Raw genomic sequence first — 15283 nt, 5'->3', positions numbered from 1 at the left:
ATAAGCACTAATTTACTGTACACACACACACACAGGACTTCAGAGAACATTAAGTTGACATACTCTAACCTTACTACATTCCTAAAATTAACTCTTGCCATGACCTTAACCTAACCTTAAAATACGTCTATGTAATGATTTACTTTACCATGACTTTCTTTTTGCCCCCATAAGGAAGACAAGCTCACATAATGTGACAGACAAACCCGGACTCACACCTGGACCACACACTCACGCATGTGAATAACAATATTAGAAAATAAGTAATGGTAGTAGTAGATATGATATGATATGATATATATATATGATGTGATGATTTACGTACCAGGGTAAGGTACATGGAACCATGGGGAGTTTGCTACAGCGTCCAGGCTGATGTCGGTCCTGGCTGAATAGCCATACTCATTCGACTTTGAAGGCAGGACGTCAAAGATGGTCAGTAAGAAGCAGACCAGCCAGCTGCCACACATCCCAAACAAAGCCTATAATTTAGGAGAGACAGAGAACATCGTATTTCAAGTGGAGTTCATCAATCATACACACAATCATTATTATAAATGTCTTTCTTGAACAACTCTGGTGCAACATCTGGTGAGGAACAGACTAAAGACCTTTAAGCTACTGAGTAGAATATTGTACTCAAGTCCCATACAAACCATACAGTCGACATTATCCGCCAGTGATCTGGATCATATCAAAAAGCAGTGACAATCAAATCTATCCTTAAAATGAAAATAAATATACTTTGGGTTCTGCTTAACTGCAACCACAGCTGATGGGTAAATAACTTCAGTAGCATAGGGTTCTGTGAGCATCATTATTCACATCATAATGATAATGATAGTACTTCCAGTTAAAGTTTTTTTTTTCTCTCTCCACAGGCTCTAAAATGATTGCTCATTGTGGGAACTTTAAGGTTTCTCTATAATATTGTGGTGCTATACAAATAAAATAGATTTTGATGAAGTAAAAAAAAGCAATATTTACAGTCCTATTTGCTGACGCACTGTGTACATGCATACATGCATTATTGCCCTTTCATGTCAAATGTGTGCTTATTATTACCTGTTGGACAACCCTTCTATGCTGCTGTATTATCCCTGCTTCATTCAGTTAAACGGATACTAATAACTAGCTGTAAAAACTCAGAGCAGTGAAGATTTTTCTTTTTCTTTTGGATGGCCCTTTGGGTTTTGCTAGATTGCACAACATGTGAGTCACTCTGCTCAAATGTGTGGACCTGCCATTCATAAAGAATTTCAGAGACAGAACCCTGAAGTCAAACATGACTCAGATCCCTGTAGTTCACCTGAGGGGCCTCTGTCTTCAGTTGGATCGGTTCTGTTGTTCTTTTAAAGCCGTATGTATTGAGTAAGCATGTCTTTATGTCAATGTTCTCTATCCTCACCGTCTTAACAGAGTCAACATCCAGGGAGCTTCAAAACCACATGCCTTATTTATTTTGGCTGTTGTTGAAGAGGAAAATTATATTTACTGTGCTGTTTATTGATGGGGAAAATAGGTCAAGCTACAAAAACAATCTTCAGTGAAAAACCTATTTAACATTTGTCACAGTGTGAATAATGTACAACCCTTAATTTGTCTGTTTGGATGTGAACAAAATGTTTGTACTCACACTGACCAGGCATGTAAGTGTATGAATATGCAGCATGTGGGATGGTAATAAGAGAGCGTGTGTGCTTAATCTAAATCCATCCTTAGTTTAATATAGGTTAAAAACACATTTCCTGTGTTGGTCCGTCACCACAGCAGATCTCTACCTAAGAGGTGGTGACTGTAATCACAAGACCGTTGTAAGTGAGGGATTGGACACATTATCCCTTTAAAGACATAGACTGTAATTGTGTTTGCTCAAATCAAACAGAGGCCGTGAAATAACCCCTGAAGAAAAAACTTAAATGATTAAATCTTGCTTTTCATACGTTCATTATTTCATACATTTGTATGCATTTTTCCCCACCCCTAATGACTCTAGCAGGGAATCACAAATAAAACCTTGAGCTATGCAGAGCCATCTGGTTCCTCCCCAGGCTAATTAGAAACATAATTGAATTTGTCCTTGACAGAGAAGAAATTTAAAGATAATGTTTATTTTTTAAGAGCTAATAAAACCTCAGGTTATCAATTAAATGTTTTTTTGTTGTTGTTGTTTTTTTTTCTATTTTAATTAAACCAATACGTTTAAACAAAATTATTTCTCTCTGCTTTCTTCTAAAAGTACTGTCCTTGGAAGCTCATAGCACATATGATATAATCATCATGTTAGACAGTGTTCTCTGCCACCTTCATCAGGGAATATATTTAGGAAGAATAGAACTCGATGGGCCCCGGTCTCAAACACTTCATGGGCTTGTGTCTGTATGTGGCCACCAAGTGCCACTATTACTGTGAAGAGCCGATTTGAACTGGCAACTTAATATATATACTGTATGTTTGTGTGATAGTGTTTTTTACAGATCATGAATTTTGGGGACATGTTAGTAGGCACAAATTTACGCAATTAGCTCAATCTACTTCGGAGGGCTACCAGGACCAAATGTAACCTCAGCTTCCCGAGTGTCGTAGGATCCTACAACACATGAACAATTTAAGTATGTTTTATACTTTAGTTCCACTAATGGGCTCAAAGTATTCAAGGGGACCCTGTGATGGAATGGTTAAAATGACAATGCCTCCAGAAAATGTAGCACCACCCTTGCACCCAATGAAATAATACAGAATGATAAATAATTCAAATAAATGTATTGTTGGTTTTATCTAAATCCACAGCCATAATCTGGTCATAGTTTACCCTACTATCTTTTACTGTCTTTTTTACGCCAAAATTCTTCCGTGATGCCCTACAATGGACATGCTTTAAAATAAATAATACATTTTAAAGAGTCTTAATTGAAAGATTTAATAAATAATAAATCACCCATTAAAATAGAAATTTGGCAACACTTGTTTTCTTGTTTCCCCGGAAGCTTCACACACACACACTGGCCTTTGAACCTTTAATGAAGTTAAATGATGGATTTATTGAAAGACGTCTGTAGTAGGCTGTGGTATTGAATTGCCTTAGCTTGAGCTAGGTGTTCTTAATAAACTGAACTAACGACCCAGAATATAGATCTTTAGCACAGCAGTCATTTTGACAATAACTAGCAGTTTGACAAACGTGTTAGACATCACCTTAATCTGTTCCATTTTGGTACAGAGGTTTAATTCATATGGCAAATAACACATGTGTGTAGCTACTGCTTCATGTCAAATGACTGCTGTAAAGAAAGCTCTCTATGTATTCACTACACAGACAAAAAAAAGAATACTCAACTCACAGAATAGTTTTCTGCAGAACAAATTGTTTTGGTCCCTGCTGAGTCTGTGGATCAAGTTTGACCACACAGTGGTTTTTACTGTATATACATTAGGATGAAAGCAACCTTTTCTGTTCTGTGAATTAAGGCACAGACACAAGACCGAAAACCTTCACATCATACCAGACTCACCTTGTCTTTTTCCAAAATGTTATTTTTTAATTTTGACATTTTGATGTGGTTTCAGTTCTAGACCAGTATATTTGGAATATTCTGTTGTCTTGGCTTGGTTTGAGGCTCTGGACCTTCTTTAGAATTATCCCTTCTCATTAGTGAATCCTCCTCAAATTGTTCTACCATATAATGACACTTTTCTTAAAAATATTTTATTGTTACTGTTTTCAATTAAAGAAAACTGAATTTGCTTAATTACTGTTCACATGTGTTTTGTTCAATTTAATTCATATTGAGTGTATTTCATGTCCAAACCCAGCACTGCACATTCATAGGGAATTCACTTGAGACATGCCAAATGTGAAGTCGATGAACCGTTTGCAAGATATGCAATCCACACGCAGACCTTTGTGAACTTCAGGTGAACATTATCACTGCGGAAATCTAGTGTTGCGAAGGAGTGTCAGACTCTTGCTTAATACTCGATGATTTCTGCACTGTGCTTTTCATTAAACTTTATAGTTTTTAAACAAAACAAGGGGGTTATAAACTGTTTTATAGCCCAAAGAAGCAGAAACAAAGGTTGTGTGTTTGTATTTTTTTCTGGAATAGGAAACGATGTGTGAATGAGTTATTGGCAACTCACCGAAAAGAGCTTGAACAGCGGATACTGGAAAACCTTCCACTTCTTATCCTTGTATGCGATCATTGGGACATCAACTTTGCTGAGATATTGGGAGAAAAGGAGGATCAGGCAGACGGTGCTGTGGGAAAACAGAAGACAAGAACAAATGTGATGTTTCTCCCAAGGCCTTGCCCTCACTCTGCGCTTATAGTCTAATTGCGCTTAAGCATGACATATTTAGTTCTATCACAAGATTAGGGGAAGTCAAAACAAAGGGAGACATATAATTTGCGCAGCAAACATGCCCATTTGATACTTGTCATCATTGAAAGATTTATGGGCAGTTAACATTGAGAGGGTGTATTTTATACAGATTTTTCAGGTAATCCAAAAGAAGATAGAGAGCAAATAACCGCCTAGAAAAAAAGCTTTAAAAAGGGCGCTTCGTCTTTTTTGGGCAGCTGGTCTGAGCTCTTCAGAAAGGCAATGGTGTCATCACTGGAGCTTCTTTTTCAGGCAACCACTCAGACTTGCCATTTTGATAACCAATGGAGAAGCTTGTCCTGGCCGTGTCTGTCCAGCTTCAGTAGGGGGATACGTCAGACAGAAACATTAAAGACAAAATAATCTCTTTTGTAAATGTTCCTGATGATTGTTACAGAAGCAAAATCAATGTGCAGCGTTTTTACTTAAAGCATTGGGATGCAGCGGCCCCATCCTGAGCACTCTTCCAGTGCTTTACTACCAGAGCAAACTCTACATGGACACTTGCCTTCACAGTTGCCTGTCACTGGATGGAATTCCATGCTGTGCATGAAAGACTCTTTTGTGTCGCTCAGCAGCATTGCGTCCCACTTAACGAGAAAATCGGATTTAAACATTTAAAGCGTAGCCGAAACACCGTTCCAGATTACGGCTATGACCACACAGTCAGTCTAAACATCTGGTTGGATGTATAAAATGATAAATTAGCCACAGGTATGAAAAAAAGAACCTGAAAAATCAAATATGCTCTTGTATGAAAGACCAGGACACAGCCAGGGAGCATGTAGTATAAATAGTATAGTATAAATTATGTATAAATTGTCAATGAGAGTGTAATATAAAGATATCACACAAAATAATGTTTCGCTCTTCAAATTGATCATGTTTTAGAAAAAGTCTTCTTCATTTTGTACCACATTGCGTCTTTTGACAGACTGGCACAGTTTCTAGTGTTTTTAGTGGATAAGTTGAATTACAACCATGGGATCTGTGTCTGTGCTCATGTAAATTGCTGGATAACCTGCATGGAGACTGCTGTGGGGGAGTAAGGGACTGGGGCTAAGAAGGATATGACAGATTATAATCAATATACGGCACCAGGAGGCGAATGTGCTGAACCTTTTAAAAACCACAAGGATCACTCTATGTAATGGCTTTAGTCTGCATTATCTGCAGACGGTAGCGTGGAAATGATGACAGATTACATTGTGCTGGACAGGGGCAGGGGCAGAGGTAAATAAGAGGAAAGATAATGTGGAGAAGTGATTTACAGTGGCAGCAGCTGAGAAGACTTAAGATAATTAAGATAATGAACATCATTTCTTTCATAAAGGAGCCATCGGTCTGGAACGCAAAAAAATAAATACTGAATGAATATAAACTTTTGGCTGCAGACACATGATAATTAGATTCAATTTTGGTTTGGAAGGAAGGCATAGGACTTATTTTTTCTTTGAATGTAATGCATTTCCCATAGCTATACCTTACATTAATGCATCTGTAGTCCTATATGCTGCTATGCTCACATGCATCCACAGTAATCTTATTAAACCAATCAAGGCTCATTATTGCATGATCTTTCTTAATGTCATGAGGTCATAGGATAAATGAACATCACAGCACAGTAGATTCAGACTATTTAGACTATTCTATCCATCTATTGATCAATATCATAAATGAACAATGAAACACTAGAGACACTTCTCATTATGTGACAACAATTCTGTGATGATGATAGAAATGATCAATGATAGGAAACACTTCATTACATGTGACCCTTTACACTGAACATGAAGTTGTACTGAAATTAAATATGTAGATGAAATACATAAAGTCATAATTATTCTTTTTAATGGGGGTAACAGAAGAGGTTTGAAAGAATGGTGCTCTAAGTCTTGGAGACTGACTGCTCTTCTATGCAGAGAAGGAGTTAGTCATTTTTTTCTTCTTCCTTTTTTTTATAAACATTCCTGATGGAAATCTCTACGATGTCGTCTTACTGTCTCATTTAATTAAATGCCCTATTTAACTAATCTCAATTCCAAGAAGTCTTGAATTTGCCGGTACATTGTAGCACATATGTATGGATATGATTGTTACATGACATTATTCCTTCGCATGTTTTCTCTACGTCAGTGTGAGACGTCTTCCACTCACAGAGCAGCTATTCCCCAGTGACCTCCAGACTTCTTTCCAGCCTCAATGAACAGCGACAGGCCGATTAGATTGATGGTGGGAGCGATAGCCAGAGGGCCTATATATTTGAGCACCAGGCCCACCAGCCCGGAGAAGCCCAGGACAATCTGCAGCAGAGACGACACCAGGATGGCTCCCTGGATCTGTGGATGGCAAGGCGGAGGTACACACATTTGGATCAATTAATATGCTGGGTTTCTGGCGTATCATCTGGACATCATGTATAATGAAAACTTCCTTTTCAGGCTGTAAAGGTGAGAATAGTGATTCATATCGCAGGCTGAAGTTACACATACTGAACATTATTTTCCAATCCGATGCTTTGGACTTCGGCATTAATATATAGCCCACTGTATATTATTGACGACATTACATTGTTGCAGCTTCAAATGCTCCTTTTCTTTGAGCACTCTCCAAAGGATCAGACCGCCTATCTGCTCAATATCAAGCTAAAAAACTCTGCCTCTAAAACCTCCCACTACACTGTCATTGAAAGATATATAGTTGTAAGTCTTGTCAAAGTGATTTTTTTATTGGTAAATGCATGTGAAAACAGAAAACATACTTCCTCCTGAAAGCTATGTAAAGGTGTGGTAACTGTATGATCAGTTTCCCTTTTGAAACATACTTCTGGGACTAACGTAGGCATGCATTTTGCTTCAGGGAAAGATAATCTTGTGCAAAACCCAGCTGACAAGTAAGAGCTAACTGTGGGAACTCAAGTTTAAGTCAGAATAATTCCAGAGGCGCGCATAAAACCTGCTGACCCCATACTATTGAGGGTTTTCCGGGCCAAAACAATTTATATAAATACATAAATAATTATTTAAATACCGAAATAAAAGGATAAATAAATCTATAAATACACAATTAAATGATTAAATACCTAAATAAATGACTAAATGTTTTTTTTATACATATATAAATTTTTCATTTATGTAGTTATTTATACATTTATGTATTTATTTCTATATTTAGAATTTGATTTATACATTTACTTATCCTTTGTGTAATCTGCTGGACAGAACAAAATAAAACTGTCAACTTCAGTCATCAAAAGTCAGCTGGTTAAAGCTTCTGATTGGTTTGTGAACAGTGTTACAGACCCAGCAGGCTCAACCAGTCGATTGAGCTCTCTTTGATTGAGCTATGAGAGCAGATTTAGATGATGCAGAAAGAAGTCATACAATACCAAATATATATAATATGGTCTTTTTTAAATGATGGGATTGTATTATTATTTTTATAAGAAGAAGAAGAAGCAAGAAGCAAGAAGAGGCAAGAAGAAGCAAAAAGAAGCAAGAAGAGGTTCTTCTTCTTCTTCTTCTTCTTCTTCTTCTTCTTCTTCTTCTTCTTCTTCTTCTTCTTCTTCTTCACCCTAGCCCCCTAACCCCCTAACCCATAACAAATTTGTACAACTGTTCTCACATTCGACCTGTAGCTCATGACAACAGAACAATATGAAACCATTACTGCGATACATTTCAAAATTTAAGTCCAATACTTGTCCATGTTGGCATGGTATCACCTAAATTGGTAAGAAAATCGAATTGGCATAAAATCATCAAGGTGATACACTGGTCAGATCATTCCCCTTAAATCCCTTAGCACAACTAAGATAACCAATTGGATTCCTCCAGAGACAATTTTACATACCTCACGCATTCGTGACATCCAGACTTCATCAGAATCTTCTATGAGCCTGGTGCCATTCTGTGTGTTGATGGACACCATAACTGGGGAGTTTGGGGATGGACATTGCCACTTCGGCAGAGCGAGAATGGCCAGGGTCGGAGTGATGAAACTGAAGGTCCCACCCTGAAGGATCGGTAACCTGCAAGTCAATAAGGCCAGACGTTAAAGGTCAGAGTTCAGTGGAACTAAATTATGTCAGGTCTCTGCATACTAGAAAACAAGCCTGAAGAAGTCAAATATGTAATGGCCTCTTCTCATAGACTACAGGTTCTCTGTCTTTGAGCTTTTTATCCTCCTCTTCTCTTGTTGTAAAAAACACATCATACCCCAGCTCTAAAATTAAGTCAAATAAACTTTGCAGAGCATTAAAGACAACTATTTCAGAAATCTCATTTCCACCATGAGATTCACTAAGAGCCTGTCAGGAGCTCAACTCATTGTTGAACTCCACATGAACTCCGAGCTATAAACTGGAACTTCAGGCTGATGCAAGCAGAGCGCAGTGATGCTTTGTTTATGCAAGAAGTTTATGAAACCATCATGAGACCATCGTGAGGAGGCAGAGTATGAGGAGAGCAGTGGAGCAGGAGCGATGCACGCTTTCAGGAAATATAAGGTAGTTTTCTTGACCTTTAGAACACTCTTAACCTAAGCATTCCCTCCATTTCCCCCCCCGTAAATCTCAAACCTGAATGACAAGTGTACACACACACACACACACACACACACACACACACACACACACACACACACACACACACACACGAACACAGACCATTCCCACACAAATGAAAGCAGTCAAATTGTACATGTAAGTTTGTGTGTGGAAACCTGTTAAGTACTCTATCATCAGCACAAGGCCTTTAACTTGCAGGCAAACAGGTGGTCACATGAAGGGCTTTACCTGGTGCCGACAGCCGTCTGTAGCAGTGTACATAACCCTGACACGAAGAATATGGTGGAGATGAGCTGGCTTTTGGCGACGTTGTTGTCCTTAATGCACAGAGGCTCAGCCAGGATCAGTGGGATTGCAATGATGCCGCCGAAAGCGAGGATGTAATGCTGCGGAGGAAGAAGAACAAGAATAAATGCACATTTATATTTGGCAGTTTAAAGTGCACTCTATCATAGATAGCCTCATGCTAATTCTGTTCCGTTCATATCTGCACGTATTTCATTATATGTCCACCAAAAAGTGGCCATTCTGCACACAGGGAATAATACGAACTAAAGAGAAACCGTCTTGTAGATCTCACAGCTCAACTGCAAGGCTTAACTGTCACACTCAAGTTGAGTGTGACAGACATACACGCAGACATACAAACATGGGTTGAGTGACTCAACCCATGTGTGTGCATGTGTTTGTTGAGTGGATGGGGGCGGGTGGTGGAGATATCCAGTGATCCGAAAGAAGTTGGACAAAGGGCGTAGTGTAAGGGACTTATTTAACACGACTGAAAATACCATCAGCCAATAAATCTAAACTTGGCATTACATGAATGACTTGTTACATTGAAAACCTACACAAGTGTAAAAGTCAAGCCCTGCTGTCAAGTTACATTTTTTATTTCTGTATAGTTAAAATAATTGTATCTGGGTTTACCAAAAAACACACCACAGGGTTTACCTACACGGACAGTGTCAGCAATTCAAATAAACTAATAGATCTGCATCGCTGAATATAGAAGCTGCGGTTTTGCTGAACTGCCAATAGATGTCGCCATAAACACAGACAATTGAGGCAACTCTAACAAAATCTCCACTTATTAACAGTATGCTTAAAAGAGCAGCAAGTACAAGTAGTAAAGGTACTGGTGTAAAAATGTAATTCAGTAAAAATGAATGTGCTCAGTAAGAGACTGCTTACAATGTATCAGTTGTTCAAGTTCTGTTGTTTTTAAAACCCATTTGTACTCTGTGATGGATGTTATTACAAATTTAGTGATTGCCTGTAAAGATGTGTGTGAACCTATTAAATGCTAACATTATACTGTAATGTGACACTGGTGTTGGGCTTACAAATTTACATTTAGAAAAAGTTTCAAGTTTTATTTCTCACATGAGGTTAAAACAGTTTTAAGGGTACAAAGCGTTGGAACAGAAAGACATGGCAGCTCAAAAATGAAATAAGATAAATTACTCAATATAAATAAAGTAAGTGGTTGTAGTGTGCAGGGTGATGAATTCATATTTTATTTAAAAATATCAATATTATTTTACCTCCATAATTACTGATACCAGTGGCTTGCATCCTTTTCAAACCAAATACCCCCCAAACTTTTTTAATATTGTATTTTAAATTACAATTCAATCCAACATTATCCATATCACTCACGTTTGTAGATCATCTCAATGCTTCCTGTTTGAGATCATTTTGAGTTTTTCCAATCAACAAGTGGTCGTCTTAACATCAACATGAGATGCATTGCTGTGACAGTTTGACCCTTAAAAATGAAGCCAGATGTTGATAGGCCCCACCAGATTTATGGGAGTTTTTTCAAACCTACAACTTCCATAAATCAGAACTGAAGGTCAGGTTCATGACAGAGGAAACTGAGAGTATTCCTTCAGGAAGAGGAACCCTGTGTCATCGCCAGTGGATGCGCATTGATTTCAGTGACAGAAGGCCCATAATTTGTGCAAACTGCTTGATAAACGTTGTGTTGATGAATTGAATTTGGAAGTGACAGTCATATAGGAAATGTGATTGCCTGGAAAAACTTGGAGGGGCTATAGTACTAAATAGTTTGAGTTTGTCACAAAACTTAAAATATTTTTAAATGAAATCAACAAAAAATATAATTGTGATTTCTTTATTTGATAATTTCCCTAAAATCGACCAAGTTATGAAAGCATACATGAGTCAGAGAGGATTTTTAATGGTAGATGTAATCTATTGTACCAAAGTACATTACTCTCTCGTATATTAAAAAAACAATAAATCAACTCTGATTCACTCTCAGTGGTTACAATCACAAACCAGTTTCCTCTCCTCATGAATGTAACCAACTCGTTTGACAATAGCCTCAACAAGTGCTTCAATATGCTTTAAATGTTCATGAAATAACTTATTTATATGCTCCCAAAAAATATTTCAAACATGTGCAACACCAAATCTTGTGTGGCAAGGAACCGAGCAATTGGAACAAATTGCAATAAATAATCCTTTTGTACTGAAGCAACAGTAATGAAGAAAGACATATTAATGGGAAAAGAGTTTATACTTCTGTGAAAATGACAGCCAATGAGAGACAGATTGATGTGGTTCCCAAACAGAACATCTTGGGACTTCAAGGACAACGCAGGTGATATTTAATATTTTCATTCTTGTCAACAAATATCCCTAAAGACCAAGATCTGCAATGAATTGAACCTCTTAGCGAGTATTGGGACATAGGGACATGTACAAAACACAGCTGTTTGATTATTTCATTTAATAATATTTAATTTATTACTTGGTTGTTCAAATAAAATTTAACTTTCTTTAGAATAATTATTGAAAATGTATTAATTATACAAAACAGTGGGATTCTCCTTCAACTCCACCATGAGCGTGTGTGTATCCTTAAAGTGTGGAGAAAGCTCTTTTGTATTAAAACATATGTTATCTTTCCCCCCCCAAAAAAGATGGAAATGGGACATCTCTCTCTTACAACAGGAAACAGATGTAGTATTTAACCTGCTGTAAAGTTGACGTAGATTGAAGATGTGACTGACTGACTGCTGCTGGAAACAGGAAATGAGGATATGAGACAGTGCCGCTGAAGATTAAAGGGTGGCCAGATGCTGAAGTAGTAACTGATGAACCTTCTGTAAGAATCGAGATCTTCAGTGAATCAAACCTATTATCCAGTGGTGGAAAGTAACCTTACTCAGTTATCAAATTTGATTGATACTGTACTCTAGTACAATTTTGAGATACATGTATTTCTATTTATGGTACTTCCACTCCACTTCATCTCAGAGAGTTGTTACTTTCTTTCTACTACTTCACCTTCTACTCCACTATCACTTTCTCAGTGATCCTTAACCTTCTAAATGAAACATGATGTTAGGGGGTATATTTTTTTTATACATATGATCACTCAAAATAACACAAATGCAGCTGGGTGCCACAGAGCCCTCTTCCTGGAAGTCATCATAAGTGAAAACAAACGCAATTTGTCCTCATATAAAAAAAGTGAGGTGACCGACGAGGGTGCAGGGGGATCTGAGAAATGAAAAGCTGGAGTAAGGTAACAATACTTGTGGGAAACCGGTTGTTGTAGTTGTAAAAGCAATAGGATCCAACTGGGAGAAACAGAAGGCAATTTCCTTGGGGGACAGTAAACCAAACTCTTCTCTTCTCTTCTCTTCTCTAGTTATTTTATTAGACTTTTTTTTATGTCCCTCCAGTAATTGTCTACTCGGGCAGAATCCGACCAACATGATGCTCTTTAGATGACTTGCGCTGGGGTGCACGCTAGTCTTTAATGCTACACACAGCATATCACTCAAAAAGCTATAAAACATACATTAACCTAAAAAAAGGGTGTGTGCTAGGATGATGGAATAATGAATAACATTTATAAAATGTCAATATCACTGTTAAGAACTTCCATCAAGCATATAAAGCTAAGTATATATATATATTATTTTATTTTTTTAACTTAAATGTGTTCCAAAAAGTCATCAGTCTTTAAGCTGACAGCAGTCCTGTTTCAACTTCCTGCTGGAAGGAATTAACTTGAAAACAACAGTTTTGTATTTATATAGCACTTTTTCTAGTCTTGATGACCACTCAAAGCACTTCACTCTACAGTTTGCTGTTCACCTATTTTTTTTTTTGGAGGAGCTATTCAGGGATCTTGCCCTAAGACACTTCAGCATGCAGATGGTGAAAACTGGTATCGAACAATCAACCTTCTGGTTGGAGGACGACCGCTCTACTGCTCAGCCACAGCAGAAGTGCATGCTACAGTACACTACAGCACATGATGTTCTTATATTCTTATATTTCCTTTATCTGTTGCTCAACCTGGGGCTTCTCAGTGCACAAATAAAGGAAAGTATCAGTCTTAACATTATCTAAATTCTTGTGTTGTGACCAACTCTATTTTATAAATTTTTTAGGGCATCCTCGTAACTAATTTTACTGCATGACTGCATGGCTGCTCTGCTCTGAAATCAAACTCATGACCTTCTGGTCTTCTGATTTTCTTATGCAAGGACATGAGCGCACAATACTTTTTTTTATCTATTTCCCCCCCCCCCGTATAACCTGTTGGTCACAGTACCAGCAGTAGCTCACACATTAATAAACAAATGCTTTCTGTGGTTTTTGAAGGAAAAACAATTACTGTCAAGGTACAAACCAGGAGGATTGTGATATTCTTCTCAAATCAAAATCTTTTATAATTTCTTACAAAACAGATGTTTGTTCCTGGGCTAACAAAGTAGGGTTTGATTATAAAATGCCACTGGAATGACTCGGGTCTTGTGTTTTTACAGTGCTAAGGATAAAGGCTACTAACTTTAGAGACAAATACTATTGCTTAAAAAAATTACATAATATAGGTGGCAATATTTGAGCATTTACTGAAATGTAGCAGCCTTTCAGTCTTTACTTCTAATGAATAGATACTTCTTTATTTGTGTGTTACTGTACATTGAAGGGCTAGTTCACCACAAAAAAGAAAACTCAATCATTATCTACTCACCACTATGCCGATGGGGTTAGTGAAGTGTTTGAGTCCACAAAACACTTTTAGAGTTTTAGGGGTAAACGGCGTTGCAGCAAAATCCAATACAATTGAATTAAATGAAATAAAACAGAAAAAAACATTATATGCCTCCACACTGCCCCTGTGGTTTCATCCAAGTGTCCATAACCCTCAACATTCAAATTTGAATGGAGGCAGGTTGTGTTTTTTTTACTGTGTTTTTTTAACATTTCAAGAATTTGTCACCATTTACTTCAATTTGATTGGATTAGTGTTTACCCCTGATACTCCACAAGTGTTTTGTGGATTCAAACACTTCAACCAGCGAAGTGGTGGTGAGTAGATAATGAGGGAATTTCCCTTTAAGTATATTTAATATACTATTACATTAGCTGTTAAGCCTAAAAGGCATTTTTTCATCGCTCTAGAGGCATAAATTGTAGGTTTTGTGGGTGTATATGTTTTCTGCACTAAAACATAGATTATGGAGGACAACAACAGTACAATGAATGCACTGACACTGGACCAAAAAAGCCATGATATCACTTTACCTGGAAGCCAAGCAGAATGCAGAGGTACCATGGTGGCCTGTCATTGAGGGAGTAAACCAAATCTTCACCTTTGTCCACAGTCTCCTCCAGGACCTCCGTGTGTGGCTCCTCAATGTCCACTGTCAGCTGTGGCTGTTCATCACTGTCTTTGCCCTTGGAAAGAAGCACGGCAAAGACAAACAAGTCATCAGTTCACCGGTGGTATTTATCAAGAAATATCAAATAAGAAAAAAATATATTTTCTGCTATATTTCCCCCCAAACTATATTTCCACCGACTCCCATATTTTTGTCAACACATTTTAACATTAGAACTTGTCACTCAGTGTTTTTAAGAGCATACCAGCAACTCTCCTAGAGCTAACGTTTTTTCAGGGAAAGCCCTCTGTCTTCAGTGTTCTCTAAAGCTGTGGTTAAGTTTAGTTCAGATGAGAGACATACAGAGTGTGTGCAATGTAGTTAATGTGAGTTATAGTGTGGGAGATGAGGGTTAAGTGTAGGGCAGGTGGGGTGAACGACCTGTCTTCTCCCAAATCCAGTCAAGATGCTGTTGATAAAGTTGTTCAAAGCAGAAAGGCTCCTGCCATACAACTTATTTAACACTTTACTGCCAATTCCATGTTTTTGAAGAGAAACTGTCACTTGATTTGCATCACGACTTTATCCCTCTCTTCTGCAACTTACATGTGTTTGATAGGGTTGGAGCCAAAGCTGTGTATAAAATGTATATGGAGATGGATTTGACAACATTTAAATA

At 37.6% G+C, this 15283-nt stretch overlaps 1 protein-coding gene across 1 annotated transcript in view; it reads right to left on the bottom strand.

Annotated features, from left to right (window-relative positions):
- si:dkey-106n21.1 (solute carrier family 23 member 2) overlaps positions 1–15283 on the bottom strand; it is a 50090-nt gene that overhangs the window by 18433 nt on the left and 16374 nt on the right. Inside the window, exons 3-8 of the mRNA XM_053427673.1 lie at positions 14528–14680; positions 9179–9336; positions 8236–8413; positions 6541–6722; positions 4141–4258; positions 326–482 (exon numbers count right to left, since the gene is read on the bottom strand). Of these exons, the coding sequence (XP_053283648.1) occupies positions 326–482; positions 4141–4258; positions 6541–6722; positions 8236–8413; positions 9179–9336; positions 14528–14680 (946 nt within the window). The remainder of the gene's footprint in view (positions 1–325; positions 483–4140; positions 4259–6540; positions 6723–8235; positions 8414–9178; positions 9337–14527; positions 14681–15283) is intronic.

Source organism: Pleuronectes platessa, chromosome 7 (genome assembly GCF_947347685.1).
Source record: "Pleuronectes platessa chromosome 7, fPlePla1.1, whole genome shotgun sequence".
Lineage (NCBI taxonomy): Eukaryota > Metazoa > Chordata > Actinopteri > Pleuronectiformes > Pleuronectidae > Pleuronectes > Pleuronectes platessa.
This window is presented reverse-complemented; position numbering and strand designations above follow the sequence as displayed.